The sequence below is a fragment of the Pagrus major genome, chromosome 2, assembly GCF_040436345.1.
Source record: "Pagrus major chromosome 2, Pma_NU_1.0".
Lineage (NCBI taxonomy): Eukaryota > Metazoa > Chordata > Actinopteri > Spariformes > Sparidae > Pagrus > Pagrus major.
Window position 1 is genome coordinate 30427418 of NC_133216.1, and position 16239 is coordinate 30443656.

Below are 16239 nucleotides of genomic sequence, written 5' to 3' on the forward strand. Positions count from 1 at the left end.
TAAGACCCTGGAACATATTTCCATGGTTTGGACAGGAAGTGGAGGAAGTACTCAGATCCTTTTCTCAAATAAACGTACCAATCATTTATATATATATATATATATATATATATATATATATATATATATATATATATATATATATATATATATATATATATGAAAAAAACGTTTCAAGGCATCAACAATCATACTTAAATGAATGAACAGACCAGCATATGTGTACTTTAAGTATCAAAAGTATCCTATTTCTTTCTGCTAAAAAAAGGGCCTCTATAACTGATATATTTCTGTATTTCATATTATTAGATTGATAATTGTGATGCATGAATACATCTGTAACATGGTACTGTTGTAGCTGGTTTAGGCGGAGCTACTTTTATCTACTATATATACAGTCAGGTGTTGGGTTCAATGGTGCAGTCCAACCCACAGGCTGGACCACTGAAACACAAATCAGATTTTATTTTTGGACCTTTTGGGGGGCTTCAGACAGTTATTTAAATGAAACCATGTGTCTCTTGAGTGGAACTGCTAACAACTCAGAAACCTGTGACAATGAGTCTCACTAGCAGCTGTTTTTTACAAGAGGTCACAGGTCAAAGGGGGCTGGGAACCACCGCTTTAATCTTTAACACTGCACTGGGTCTTACTGGGTCATTTTAACTTTGACACCACTGCAGGTCAGTGATGAGCAGCAGACAGAAAACCTCCTGATTTGGCAGAATAATAGGGTACTTTTAATGGCTAACATTATGTCACACTTTTGTAGGCTGAAACGGCCTGAAAATAATGTTGTGATATTTTCTGATTTCTCAATGATAGAAATCTCCTCAAAGCACTTCATGAATGGTAGGATGTGGCGACAAAACCAAATATCATATTTTTTAACAAATACCTCTCTATATATTTTGCCCATATTGTAGGGATGACTATTGGTATTTTCAATATTAACACAATGAGATTTCTGATCAATAATCATCAGTAATGTGGAGATAATGACTCAGTGGGTAAGGACAAGTATTGGAACAAGTAGAACAGTCTGGTGAGTTCAGAAAATAACATCACTTTACTGTAATGAGCCTTTAAAACAGGAGAAGACGACACTGATGACTTATCATCATATAATGATATCCAAAATCTAAGATCATAAATAGTCTCATATCACGATAACAATGTAGAGTGGATATTTTGCCCAGCCCGATATCACACATCGACGAAACAAGTTGTTTTTTTTTGAAGATGTAGAATAAAGTGCGCAGTAAATACTGTGCACTCTCTTTGATCAAACTGCTTTAATGTAAAGATTTGTTTCAAAATCCCTTCCCTGTTAGTTTTCATACAGGCCATAGGATAATGCCCAAGTATTTTGTATCAACATTCCCCAGAAGGGTTTCTTGTGTATAATATTAAACATTATTGCATTAGCGTACAACATTTATTCCATTTTACTTTAATCAGGATGAAGTTACGTCAATACTTGCATAGCAGAGATTTGACTGTCAAGTATAGAGGAAGTGTTACATGACATTTAGGAATGCCTTGATGTGTGCTGTCATCATTAAGCTTTTGTGAATGAATTAAAGCCTGATCAATAAACCGTTAAACCGATATTATTGAGTGATACTGGCCTATCACAGATATGTAGGTATCAGTGCATATGTTGTCTGATATGCACCGATAGGATTTCCTTTTTTTTAATCATTATTATTATAAAGAAAAAGACACTCAGGGTTTTTTATAATTACATAATTCCCAGTGAAATTTACTGCTTCAGTGCTCTGACGTCATTTCAGACATAAAGTTTATTGTTAAGCTGTAAAATATCCTGCCTCTGTTACAGATCTTTGTCACAGCTGTTTGATAACCACGTTTGAGAGATCATTACAAAAAAAAAGTGTCTAAATCAGCCGCTGTATTGATGTCGGAATTTTTCACTCCTTAACATCAGTATCGGGCCCATATGTTATGTATCATGTATATGGGATTGTCTCTTCCTGAACTCTAAAAGTTTGATACAGAAAGTGACAAAAGTGTCACCAAACCCAGATCTGTCCTCCAAACAGTGGTTGTATATTAGCCGAGTTCTTTCCTGCTTCATTCTCCATTTTGTTTAGTGCATGAAGGATAACAGACAGGATGGTGAGCTGTCACTTTACCGTTGTCACATTAAATGGCTTCTCAATTCAAACAGACACTTCTTGCTGCCATTTGCAGCTGAAACCACGCAGACTCCCTTAAAGCACCACCAGTTGAAAGCTTAAACAGTAAGTTTTATTAAAAAAAACTTGTCCTCTCCACATTATCTTATAACAACGTGCTAAGAATACATTTTATTTATGTCATTACACAGTCCATTTGGCATCTATAGTCCATTATTAATGAGCGCCCTTCTGCACCATCTGTGTGAAGCGGTTGGTGATGGCCAGGGTGGTGTCGATGAAACGCTCAACACAGCTCTGCAGACACGTCTCGGTCCGGTAGTCCAGCTTGGATCCCGGACTGTCCACACACTTGTCCCAGCAGACGTCAGTGAAAGTGTGCACCTGGAAGAAATATGAAAAGATAAATCTGTAGGATTAATAAATTATGCTGATGAAATATCTCTGTGATATGCTGTTAAATGTTGGCCTGTAATACTGATGGCTCAGGTTCTATATAGGACTACTCCACGGTCCATGAGCTAATACCACCGTATTCTTATCAACAGGCTTTTGATAATAAATAGCACATGGGGAGAGTATACATTATGAATTCACATATGAATGGCAACAATTACTTGATTAATCATCGGTGATTGAAAAGGAATTAATCCCCAACTACTTTGATATCGATTAGATGAAGCTGCATATAATCTGTTAATTACCTCCAGTGATGTTGTGGGCAATTGTGGGTAATGTAGGTAGCAGGCTTTGAAACCCAGTCCACTGGTCTATCATAACACTCCTCTAACACTGTTGGACTCATTATGGACGGTGGAAAAACAAATGATCAGAATCGAAACAGCAGAACAGAGATATCACCTTTTTATTCCACACACATTCTTCCTTTTCAAAACCTGGTGCCTACATTACCCACAATGAGTGATGCATGATATATATATACGGCCAAGCTAAAATTATAGCCCATAAATGGACCTGATGATACGAAGTCAAATTGCTTTCAACGACTTAACAAGCACAGCATCCCCGCTCTCCAATACAGGAGGTGGCAGCTCCTCTGAAATTGAATTGCATTTTGTCAATTAGCAGAGAAGAAGAAGAAGAAAAAGAAAAAGTGCAACACACTATTTTCGAGATCATGACATAAAACTGCTGCACCTGGGAAGAACCTCGCCTTGTGGACTGAAAACATCCATGTTTGCTCACTACATCTGAGCCTTCCTCACCCTCGACTGTGAATAAACTACAGGAAAGGAACTTTTTAAAAAAAAAATACAAAACGCGAGACTAGCAGTTATCATATTGGTATTGGCCCGGAGAAGCAGGTGATTATCAGTTATTGGTATTGGTTGAAAAAAATCCATATTGTGCTTCCCTACCCACAATGCAACATAATCACTGAGTGACATCACTGGAGGCAGTTTATCAGAATAGATGCAGCTTCCTGGAGCCTCAACAGACTTTATACTACTTTCTTCACATATGCAGTAGTACTCCCCCCACACCTGTAAACACACTTTAATGTCTTCACGGGCAGTAAGGCCTCCACTATGAGACATGAATACATAATTTATGGTGCTAATACGAGCTGCTGGTCATGCCACCTTCCATTTGAAAGCTTAAATTCGAAAAACGTTTTAGGTGTGACCTTCGTACATAACCGAGCTGCTTTTTTATTTATCAAAAAGTAAGAAACCTTGAATTGTAGGTTGTTCCAGGGGAGTTTGGTCTCACCAACAGAGGGTGGTTCATTCCTCTGCATGTGGTTCATGCTCCACAGATGAATGCTAACGGACTGGGTACAGATTAGCATGGTTAGCATACAAACCTGGGCCTGGAACTGCGCTTTCTGTTGCTCTATAGCGATCATACGCTGAAGCTCCGACGCCTCGGCTTTCTCCGACGCACTGAGATTATCAAAACCGTCCATGGTGTCGTTGAACAGTTACAGGACGACTCTGTATTCCCGCTGACAAGCTGCTAGAGGAGGTGAGGTGACCTTCGGTTTCACCACCAGTAAGCGCTGCAGCGTGTGAAACACCGCTGATGTAAACATCACATGACGCGCCGCACACAGCGGCGGCTCCTGCCTCCGCCATTTGTAGATCCACGTACTAAATGTGACGCAAGAAGTGACGCTCACAAAGATATTTAATGTTTAACACGAGCTGACTCGGAAATAGTGCGTTTCATCTTGAGCTGCTTGTATCAACAAAAGGATCAGCTGCTGAAACACCTGCACTCTTTAAAGGAGCACTATGTAACTTCAGACAAGAAATTCAAATATTAATAAGGTAATAATACAAACTCATCAATATATTTTTTTTCCATAAGTAAATAACCAAGCTGTTCTCAGAGGAAAATAAGGTCCCAGAACACTGTTTAAAGCTAGAAAGGTGGCAGGGTCCGCCACATATAAATAAAGTAAAACAGTATAATTTGTGTTGTCTTTAAGGTCAGTTTGTTTATTCAGTTTATTCAGTCATGAAAACAAAGAGAGTTTGATTATTTAGTTTGTTTAGACAGAAATGAAATGAAGATCTTTCTCTGCTCATTAACATTTCTTCAACAAAACTACAGAGTGCTCCTTTAATAAAAAATGTTTTTAATGTGATCATCTTGTTCCACGTTCTGTGTGCCAAAGTTATAATACTGCTTACTTGCTGTATACTTTTTATACCGTTTTTTTTTAAGTTTATTGAAAAAGGAAGTAGATTTAAAATAATTTCGTTGTTCAGTTCATATCAGACAAGAGTATTAATAAAGTATAATGCAGTGGCTTCATTGATAAACTGTACATTTATAGTTATTTAAACTTTAGTAACAGTACTTTTACATTTACAACGTGTTATAAACATCAGTTGCAACTTTACCATAAATAATTACTTAACAAATGGTTTATAAAGTATTCATTGTTTGTTCACAGTGAAATCAATTAACTATAATTTTACCATTTATTAATGATGGCTATAATAAAGTCATTGTAGACTGGCTTTAAACTGAACACTGTGCCCAGGGCAGTTAGTAATGATATCATGTGAGACTTTTTGGAGTACGTCCAACACCGAAGTAGTAAGTGACTTCACTGGAGATTTTCTTTTCTAGTTTGACTTGAGGGGCCCCGAGCCCTGTAACTAGAGAGTGTCCGTAATAAGCACAGCAGCGTTGTGCAGGATCTGTAACACCACGACTACAGCATAACTTCATCCTGTTTCTGACGCTACTTCTGCATGTAGCAGGCCGTGATATTCTGAGATGACAGTGTTTTGCTGATCTTCTCAAACATCCAACATCTTTGTGCTGCTGACGACTCAACAACTACATCCGGGTAACTGTGGTGACCTTGGTTGGTTGATCATCATGGCGGCTATCGTCAGGTTGAGTGCTGTGTGTCGCAGAGGAGTCAAACGTGAGTATTTCTGTCTGTTCTCAGTGTTTCTGTCTGTGTTTCAATGTGTGTGCTTACTTACGTGTTGTGGTTTGAGACCAGGTTGTTCTAACAGAGGGGAGGACGAATATTAGCTGTATACGAACAAACCACGGCGGGCAGTGACTACTACTTTCAAGTTCACGACTTTAGTGAAGCAAATCTTCCGTGTATGTGTGTATTTGGCGTTAGTTAGCTTGTGGGCTCCATCCTCTCACACGCTTTAACAGTGAGGCGCACTGACGGGGAACTGATTTTTTTTTTCACCGATGACATCAGACTGTCCGACCATGACGTTATTGCCGCACGATAGAAGCAGAACTGTACGCCAAACACTATTCAGAACTTTGTGAATTGTAGGTTAACATACATATAGAATGAATCGCCTACAGTAAAAACTTTAGTAATGACATTTTCTGAGACGTAAAGACCCAGTTTGTAATTCGGCGTATATAACACAAGCCAAAGAGCATAGTAGCTCTTAAAGTTCATGTTAGGTCAGGCTAAGACTGCACGCCACCGCCCTCATTTGACTGTTTGGGTCGACGGTGACCAACCCTCAGATCGGATGTGTGGAAACAAGATTCGTTGAACACGTTATTTTGTCACCACTGTTGATTGAAGTCCAAGCATACGGTTTTATAAAAGCAAACAAGATGCCATCCAGTCCAAATGAAAGTATGAGATACATATTGTCCTACCGAGGCTGCCGTAGTTGCACAAGAACAATAAGATAGTTTTGACCCCGTGTCACCTAATCTGATTGAATGCTGATAGAGTTCCTTGTATTGCTGGAGTGAGAAGTTTTCAAGATAATTGTTGTTTACATAGGGCTGATTATTTTCCTTGTTAAAGAGATGAGTTGTTTGGTCTATAAAATGTCAGTGTCGATCAGTCTTTACCAAAGACCAAGATGACGTCCTCTGTTGTCTTGTTGTGTCCACGACCCAAACATACTCAGTTTACTGTCACAGAGGAGTGAAGAAAGCAAAAAGAGGGGGAAAATCGACTAATTTTTGTACGTTTTTGATATAATGGAATCATGTGTTGGCAGAGTTTTTATCTTTTAAGGTAAAATGTATTTAACAACATAACTCCAGAAACGTTGTGCTTGAATTTCGTCATTTGTGCCTGTACGAAAACATATTTTTGTCTTCTTTCTTCAGCTCTATTCTACCAAACCACTTTGCTGGCCAGGCCGCTGGTTATACCACACAAACATCAGGAGCAGCCGTACATGCTGACAGCAAGGATCCATGCGTCGCAGGCTCTGTACGGTCAGTGCTGACAGATGGGAGTATGCTGTAGATCAGGTCTATAGATCTGAAAAACAGTGAAGTATCAAGGGACTGGACTTTTACATTCCCTATGTCAGATTTTAATGTGCTTAAAACTATATGCTGCTGCAAATTCAGATGATCGACCAGTGTGGAGAAATCTAACGGACACAGTGACACAAATTACTCTTTCAGAACACAATACCAAAATCGTATCCCTTGCCCACATATTCTGCATGAATATACAGATATCTGTTTATAGAGATGAACTTTTCATAAGCTTCTCTTACAATAAGTGAACAAACAATTCAGTCAGATAAAACTGATTTAAGTCATATTTTCAAAATGAGCTGTTTAAAACATATGCAAGACATTTGCAATTAACAAAGACCAGAAAAAATGACCCTTTTTTAGTGTTACACTCCTGTATAGTTAGAGATGCACCATATATACCGACCTGATAAATTATTGGCTCAATATTTGGAAATTTATATTGTCGGCTATTTATCAGTATTGGAGAAATTAAAGCTGATCATTACAGGTAGTAATACTCAAACCAAATTACATTCATGGACTTCACAAGCACAACATCTGCTACAGTAGGTGGTGCTATGCAACAAGAATAAACAAGAAATAAAAGAATGTAATGCATGTCCCTCAAGGGTTCCAAGTGGGGATAAAAGGTGTACGAGTTACAGCACAACAAATCTTATTTGAGCCATGAAATGTTAAATCATCCATCTTGCTCACTACATCTCATCTTTTCTTACCCTCAGGTGTGCAAATTATCGGTCATCTTATCGGTATTGGCTGATAAAAGGCCATATTGTACATCCCTAAGTGTATGTATGTATGTATTCAGGCAGTAACATCTATGAATACAAAAGTGCTTTAAAATGACTAAATGTACCTTGAATTAATTAAATATTAATGTTGTCTTTCTTACAAAAGGGAAAAAGCTTTATTGATCCAAACAGTGATCTAATCATCAAAAACCCATTATATGGTAGCTTTTGTCATTTAGCATGAGAAAGGGTATTGGGGCATAACATCACATTTTTGTTGCACTGAATGACAAACCTTTTTATTTGAAAATAGGCAGTTAACTGTCCACTTATGTCAAGTGATGACCATGACCTCTAAAGTTAATTTTACTTTTCATTTACAAGTAAGAATTTTCAAAAATGTGATATTAGATACACTCCTATATCACATATTGTAATGTTTTTATAACAATTTAAATAAAAATATATGTTTATGAAAACACTTTCAGCAGCATTCATTTAAGTTTTCTTTAAATATTTTTGTACATTTTTAAAATATTGTTTCTCATGAGACAACTCTGCCTTTCACTTTTAATATATTAATGTATAAGAGCAAACAATAAATTAATTTGAGTATTTTTGTGTGTGTTTAAATTTTTACCAAAAAGTTAATACCCTGCAAAATAAAATGAACACATCTTGTCTTTGATCCCTATACGGGATGTATAGAGAACAGAAAAACCTTAATATGTCTTGCAAATTGGTGGTGTGACATACCACAGCCTCAGGAAGGACCACTAAGCTGAATTATTAACATTTCTGACAGTTTCGTCACGTTAACATTATTAGCTACACTTTCTCCACCTTTGACTTAACTGAACTCCATTATCACTGCGAAAGTATTTGTAAATGAGATCTCATTAAACCAAGCAATATTCAGTCCAACTATGCATAATATAAGACGTGATAGTGACCTGTTAAAACGGTAAAGTCTGGTGTACTGTACTCTAGCTGCAGATAATGTCTGATTTGTGTGTTAACAGGGTCATTTTGGTACCTTTTCTGTTGTTATGGTGATAAAGTCGGTGTAGTTGGTTTTTCTACAGAGTTGCATGTCAGATAACGGGAAGCACAGTTTGTCTAGGTTAACACGAAAGCAGGTGGCCTTGATGATGTATGACTGGCGTTTTGTGGTTCAGATTTAGCAGCCCTAATAACAGTGGTGGTAGTATTTTGACACCAGGTTCATGTAAGGTCGGCTTCATGGCAGCAGGTTTCATCCGCTGTGACCCACTATTCAGGTTAGTGAGTCACGAACAGTGTGACAGAAGGGTGGAGGCTTTCTCTGGAAAGCTAGATGTATCTGTCAGAAACCAAAGGCTGGCTCAGCTTCGGCAAATTCTTATTCTTGTTCACCAAGTCTTCAGTCTTGTTTTGTAAAAAGAAAAAACTCATCAAATCTCCAAGATACTGAAGTATAATCTTTTTATTGTTAAATAAAAAACGTTTGGTGTTAAGTTGGCACTAGCATCAATAAACTTAATGAATTGATAACACCAAACCAACATTACCAAAGCTCAATATGTTTGCAGCACTGACTATCAGTGTGTCAATGGTTACATTCTCAAATTGGTTGATATTTGATCAGATATTTGGATCTATGTCTTTGGGCTTCTTTCTTCCACAGCAGCCTCTCAGCTCATGTTGGTATAAAACACACTTGACTGTGGACACTGACACCTGTCTGCCAGCAGCTTCTAATTCATTGCAGACTTGCTTGTTGGTGGTTTTTGGTTGACTCTTGACCATCCTGACCAGTTTTCTGTCAGCAGCAGGTGATAGTTGGTGTTTTCTTCCTGATGTGGCAGTGACACAACTGTGCCATCCACTTTATACTTACAAACAGCTGTTTGTACAGTTGACCTGGGACCTGTAACTGCTTTGAAATGGATCCAAGTGACTCTCCTGACTTGTTCAAATCAATAATGTGCTCTTTCAGATCAATGCTGAGCTCCTTAGACTTTCCCATTGTAGTGTTTGTGGCTGAGTCCAGTGGGTGTGGGTATTTATGATCCAGCAGATTTGGTCACATTGTCAGAAGACCTATAATAAATTAATTACTGAACCAAACTTCATGAATGTTTTTGTGACAAAGTAGTTTGTGTTACACTCATTACATCACAGAAAAATGAGAGCTGGAGAAATCATTGGAAGTAAAGACGGCCATGATATACATGTTCTTAACAACAGTATGTAAACTTCAGACCAGGACTGTATATATTTACTAGCAAACAATATCTAAAAAAGGTCTGATTTATTGGCACCAAAACTCGGTTATCATGTCAGCACCCTGATGGCATCATCAGGGTTATGTGGGCTAAATGGTTTTGATGATGGTCTAACCACCTAGAATTTATATTTACACCTGCATGTGCAGTATTGGGTCACCGTTAGACTTCATTCTCCAGGTAAAAGATGTGTATAAAGTTACAAGTATTGCCTTTGTCTTAACTTCTACCAGTCACATATTAAAGGAATAGTTCAACAATTTTGGAAGTAGACTATGTTTATTCGCTTCTTTGTTGATTAGATAAGATTGATACCACTCACTTACCTGTTAAATATGAGGCTTCAGTCAAGAACATAAGACCTCTTTGCACCCTTCATCACTTCTGTATAACAGTGACACAGCCTTGTGATGCCATTATAGTCTGGGGTCTCGCTCCTATGTATGAACATGTCTGTGCTCAGAGGCCCACAGACCACTTTCACACAGCGGCCATTTTCCTCTGAGGTCACGCTCGGGGTGGGAAGAAGTCCAAATGTAGAGAATCTGACAAATGATCATTTCACTGCTTCCCGATTGATCAGCAACTGAAACGGTGATGGATGGTGATAATCTGGCCATATTTTAAGGTAGATCAACATATTTGATAACCCACTAGCTAACGTTAGCATTCAGTCACTTCCTAGTTTGATTAAATCCAGTGTGTTTCACATCCAGGTTTAAGTACATGTGTCCTAGATGTGTGTTGATATTTTAGAATAAATTTACACCTTTCCTATCGTATCATGTACCACTATCAAACAGTAATGTTAAGTGGCTGAATGCTAACGTTAGCTGTTGTCCAACCAAAGCTAACAGGTTATCAAACATGCTGTTTTACCTTTAAAATGTGACCAAATGTTTCCTGGATTTTCACTATCCATTGTCTTTTCAGTTGCTGATCAATCAGGACGTGTTGAAATGAAAATAATTAGTCAGATTCCCTACTTTAGGACTTTATTTGGAGAGTTTTTGGGATCTGACAGTGTTTGCTTTAACGGTGGTGATTATTAAGTCTGCTGATAATCTGCTGTTTCTCTTCCTCCATAGCTGGCTCTGGCTCCAAAGCTGCCTCCCTGCACTGGACAGCAGAGCGAGTGCTGAGCATCTTGCTGCTGGCCATGGGACCTGTAGCCTATTTTAACCCCAGTCCTGCCATTGACTATTCCCTGGCTGCTGCCTTGACCCTGCATGGACACTGGTACGACTGGCAAACACTAACCTGAACCCTGGTTGCATTAGTTAAAGTTTTGTATATATGTACACATTTTTAAATGGCTTTCCTCTACTTGAGGAAAGTTTTACACATAAAACCTCCATGGATCAAAAATTCATTAAAGAGTCCTAATTGATTAGGTGTCACAATTCTCCAAATCCATGATTAGTTTTGATTAAGGTCACACTTTGATTTTTGATTTTAACACTTTTATCACACTGATTGGTTATGTCTTTGTTTGACTATTGCATCTGTATGTGTATGGTTTTGTGCCCGGTCATTACTGTTATTTACATTTTCATTTCTTCTTTAAAAAGAAAATGGGAAACTTACAACAGCTTCACTCTATCCTGGTGGCTTTTTGCAGTCTAGGGTTAGACAAGTTCAAATAATACATACCAAAAATAAAGATTCCTGAGTTCAACAAAAAATAGCATCCATCAGAGATTCAACAATAAACAACAAAATATAAAAATTCAGTTTATTACAAATTTGTTTTCTCAAATCTGTCCAGAGTAAACCTTCTTCACAAACAAATCAATAAAGGATCTCTGGCAATGTTATCAGTTCAGTTCTTCCCCCATGAGTAAACCCTCATAAATGCAAACGTGATGGGTAAATAACTTCATGACAAGCTCCACAGGTAGTTGTAGTCACCAGTGCAAATTGGGGCAGTAATTTGACTTGTCAGTGACTTGTCAGACTTGTCAATCCTCACCTCTGTGGTCACACACTAGCAGATTGTGATTTAATAGATCACAGGCTTTTGGGGAGTATGAGTCAAAACGCTCTGAACCCACTGTAAACTTATTCAGGGTTCCCACGTGTCCTGGAGAACCTGGAAAACAGTTGACCAGTTTTCCAGTCATGGAAAACACATGGGAGAACACAATGAGAGAAAAAGCAGAATGTCCTGAAACATTATTTAAACTCCCTTTTAAGTAACCCTTGGTTATTGGTGTTCAGGCAGCCATGGATAATACACTGTAATTCCCAAGAGAAAAAGGCATTGGGGTTGTAAATTGATTAATTAAGGAAGATAATAGTATATGGCCGCACTCCCTGTCTGTCGTACCAGTTAGATCGTCACTGAAAATGTCCTGGAAAAGTCCTGGAAAATGAAAAGAGCGGGAACCCTGTTATTTCCCAAATGTCTCCAGCTAGTACAAAGATGTAGCTTTTTCACGGACCCTTACAGGACAAAAGGCAAAGTTTGTACCACGGGGGTTTGGTGGGGGGAATTCAGCCACGTTGCCTTACCTGTCAGCACCTATTAATCCAGCCCTGGTTAGTTCCGGCTCTGTTTGCAGACTTGAGAAGGTGGCTTTAGCTTAGTGTCACAGTGATGTGTTCTTCCATCAGTTAGAGCACAGACTAAACAGCATGGCAGGTGTAGGCCATAAATCCCAGTCATGAGTAGTGATAAGTCTGTGGCTGACAGCTTTAAGGCGGGTGCATATCTTGAAGGGTCAAGCCATGCCCTCTTCGACAAAAACCAGTTTGATGAATAATGTCATTTAGTGTCAGTGGTGACATAAGTTGAAGCATAAGCATCGTCGGTGCCTAATAGGATTTTATAAGCTCTAAGGAATGTTGGAACTGAATGCCAACTTGTTAAACATGGCTTCAAGAAGTCATTAAGCCTTTTGAATTTAGGTGGCAAAATGGTTTTATTCATTCATTTAGTCTATAATGGAGACACAAAGCAGATAGAAGTGGTGCCAGGCTGTAAGCAAAAAACTTGTCTATTGCCAGTTTAAGTTGTTGGTTGTAGCTTTTATTGGGTAAAAAACTATTACACTCACCAAAATGATTGCTGTAATCTCTGAAGGCAGTGTCGCTGGTAAAAGTAGGTTCAGAGGGGCGAGAAATGAAGACGATCAGCCAGGCATACAACCCCAGCACGTAGCAGGGATGCTCGAGTGAATTGGGATCTGGATCAGTGGCTTCTCCACTTAAGCAGCTTAAGCGGTCTTTGCCACTTCTGAAATAGAGTTCAGCAAATATGGACCTGCATTTCTACAGCTCTTTTCAAGTCTACTGACCGTTCAAAGCGCTTTACAGCACTTGACCCAAACATATCTTGGCTCTACAATCACACCCACTTTAGCACAGATTGGTTGCGTTGTTAAAAGTTTGTGTGGATGGTCATACACACTTTTCTTGATGACATTGTGTTACCTTGTTCATATGAAGCACACTGAGGCCTTTTCTGAAAACAAGATCTGTTCGTCTCTTCAGTGACTGCTCACTTTTTCTGTGTTTGCATGTATTTTGTCTTGTAGGGGTATCGGGCAGGTGTTAACAGACTACGTTCACGGTGATGCAAAGGTCAAGATGGCCAATGCAGGTCTCTTCCTCCTGTCCACGGTCACCTTCGCTGGCCTTTGCTACTTCAACTACAACGACGTGGGCATCTGCAAAGCTATTGCCCTGCTCTGGAGCAAATAAATATAAGTGTGGACTGGAAAACTTAGGAGGACCTAGACACTGGGACGGGAGCAATCTTGTCCTGGCTGATTGTAAAAATTCAAGGTGTTCTATGTAAATTCTTATAAATATATCATTTTGACAATATTACGGTGATTCACAATTGTGTAATTGTAACGTCGATCAATACAATGGTTTGCGACTGGGATCCATTTTCTGTTGAAATATGTGGGAAATTAGCGTCTTCTAGTGTTCACTGTGGACTTAAAGCTACGTTTCCCTATAGTTTTGATCCCAAGCAACAGGATGTCCAGTTTTTGAAAATGTCAATTCCAGATTCACAAATAAGAGATCCAGTGTCGAGACATGTACTTGTTCTATTTACTGGGCACATGCATGTTTTCAACAAGACAGCCATGACTTCTAGCAAGTCTTACAGGACAATGCTGTTTGACATCTAATTTATTTTTTCATGTTCAGGTCCTTTTTGTGGAAGATTTCTTAAATGTCTCGTTTCCATCACAATATGTCTACATACTACCTTTTGCTCTTGAACCCATCAGGATTAACAGAGCAGCACTACAGATTAGAGCAGTGTTCATAGAAGAGTTGACACCACCCTCCACTCCACCCCCAGTTTACAAATGATTCAACATGTCCACTTAATGTGTCTTTTGTTATCACAGCCTCATCTTTTCACGCAGCCTCAGTGTACTCCCGTGTCTTGACTGGCTATGTTGTAAGCAACTTAAAGTCAGAGGTTGTATTTTGAAGTCAAGTGTGCAGTACTGTTGTTTGTGCAGTGAGGAGATCTGCTCTGCTGCTCTACTGAAGGTTCATTTATGGTAAGGGAGGCTAGATATGAAGGGTATCATAATTTAAAGCCATCCAGCAATACTCAGCCTACTATGAAGTCTAGCAGTGTACAAACTCCTGTCAACTAACAGTGTATACGCAGAGTCTGAAAGTAACAGCTGCACAATGCCGTCCTCTGCCAATAAAATATCTCTCAAGACAGTAACAGTGACGTTCGTAAGAATCTCTCTGTTACATATTGAGTCATGTACTTCATGCATGAATTACAAACTCCTTCCACTTATTTATTTTGACCAATTCTAGATTCTTGGCAGTTCTTCTAAGTTTTTCAACCTCTTGGCAAACGAGGCAAAAACTTTCAGGCACTGTTCTGAAATCATTGCGAGCCTGTATGATATTCAACATTCAATATGGCTGGCTAATCAAAAGCTGTTGATGTTATCATGTGATTTTGGAACATTTATTCATAGTATTTAATTGGCAATCACACACGCAGCTCCTTGCATGCAGTTATTTTAATACCAGCAATTTTTTTGTGTACTGCTGGAATGAGCATCACAGGTCGAGTTCATTGAGTTCTGCGTTCAGTCTGTCGATGAGAGCTTACAAACTTGGTTGGTCTGTTTGCTTCTTACAGCAATTTTCAATTTGTATTCTCTGTCCCGCTAATGTCATTTGAATTCATTATACGCACAAAATACAATGTGGCAAAACAATTGTGCTTTTCCTGCCTCTGCAAAATAAAGTTGGCTTTACATTTGTTTTCATATTTTATTACCAAACAATAAAAACGATGAGTACAATGACAGAAGAGTACAAAAGGTATACAATTCAGTGATACTAGAAAAGTATAAAAACACATCTACAAACTAGCAAGAAATAAAAACAGACTTGAAAATTTTGGAACAAAAATGACTAATAAAATAAAAACTGTCCCATAAAACTGAATACAAATGAATGCCACATTGAGTTTGAACAATTTTCTCAATTATTTCACATAGATATTTAACATAGCTTGTTGATAAGAATTACATAATGTCTTATTTTTTATTATCAATATTGACAACTTTAGACTTCCATATGTTCAAAAGTGACTGACAGTGAAGGAAAATAAGTCAAAACTCCAGTTTCTAGAAAATACACAACAGTAGACTTGCTGAACTGTGCTGACTGATACACAAGATATTTACACTCATTCTGATGGATTCTGTCTTTTTTTGTATTTTTACTATTAAAGCTTGGGTTGGTAAGATTGTGGAAACAAGCAAGAGCAGCCAAACTTCACATTCACTATGTTCCACAGGTTCTCTTAGCTTTTTGAGTATAATAAAAACATAAAAAAAACAACTCTTAAATCACATAAAACAAGCAAAATAGCTGTCAAGAGCATACCTCAGTCCATAAAGACTACCCAGCCCAACATAGACTTAATCCAATTTCCATTGTTTACCTCAACCTTATATTTGAGCTCCCTTGCCCCTCAGTTCAGAGTTACAAGGGGTAGTGGTTGAAACCCTATAAAGCAGGACAACCCGTCAAGACCCTGCATTGATATTAGTGGAGCGGTGCAGCAACTTTCAACAACCTATGTCAACAAAGGGGGTGAATGCAACATTGAAATATGTCAAAATGAAGGGGAGTCATGCTGAGTGGTTTGGGACTGGGCCTTACTCTTTACTGTTGTTTTGGCCATGGTGAGTCAAACCACAGCACCCTGATTTGCATTTCCATTACAGGGTTTACCGCGCTAGGTTAAGGGGATGCCCGGGATGGACTCTCTGGAGTACAGCCAAAGTGAAAGTGACGTCTTGCGTCTGTGAC

The 16239-nt window shown here is 38.5% G+C and overlaps 2 protein-coding genes across 2 annotated transcripts; one reads left to right on the plus strand and one right to left on the minus strand.

Annotated features, from left to right (window-relative positions):
* Positions 1-2252: 2252 nt before the first annotated feature.
* timm8b (translocase of inner mitochondrial membrane 8 homolog B (yeast)) lies at positions 2253-4187 on the minus strand. Its single transcript, XM_073487722.1, has 2 exons — positions 3991-4187; positions 2253-2546 (listed from the first exon to the last, which is right to left on the minus strand). Exons 1-2 carry the CDS (start codon positions 4090-4092, stop codon positions 2379-2381), a joined length of 270 nt encoding a protein of 89 aa, XP_073343823.1. The 5' UTR covers positions 4093-4187; the 3' UTR covers positions 2253-2378.
* A 1299-nt stretch (positions 4188-5486) lies between these two features.
* Positions 5487-15179, plus strand: LOC141013448 (succinate dehydrogenase [ubiquinone] cytochrome b small subunit B, mitochondrial-like). Its single transcript, XM_073487190.1, has 4 exons — positions 5487-5571; positions 6756-6866; positions 11007-11157; positions 13458-15179. The coding sequence occupies exons 1-4, from the start codon at positions 5523-5525 to the stop codon at positions 13621-13623; spliced, it is 477 nt and encodes a 158-aa protein (XP_073343291.1). The 5' UTR covers positions 5487-5522; the 3' UTR covers positions 13624-15179.
* The last annotated feature ends 1060 nt before the right edge of the window (positions 15180-16239 follow it).

Bases quoted from the DNA above. Each gene is read 5' to 3' on its own strand.
- timm8b (XM_073487722.1), bottom strand. From the start codon at position 4,092: ATGGACGGTTTTGATAATCTCAGTGCGTCGGAGAAAGCCGAGGCGTCG. The intron at 2,547-3,990 runs GTTTGTATGCTA...TATTTCTTCCAG, and splicing joins AAGCGCAGTTCCAGGCCCAG to GTGCACACTTTCACTGACGT.
- LOC141013448 (XM_073487190.1), top strand. From the start codon at position 5,523: ATGGCGGCTATCGTCAGGTTGAGTGCTGTGTGTCGCAGAGGAGTCAAA. The intron at 6,867-11,006 runs GTCAGTGCTGAC...CTTCCTCCATAG, and splicing joins TGCGTCGCAGGCTCTGTACG to CTGGCTCTGGCTCCAAAGCT. The intron at 11,158-13,457 runs GTACGACTGGCA...TTTGTCTTGTAG, and splicing joins TTGACCCTGCATGGACACTG to GGGTATCGGGCAGGTGTTAA.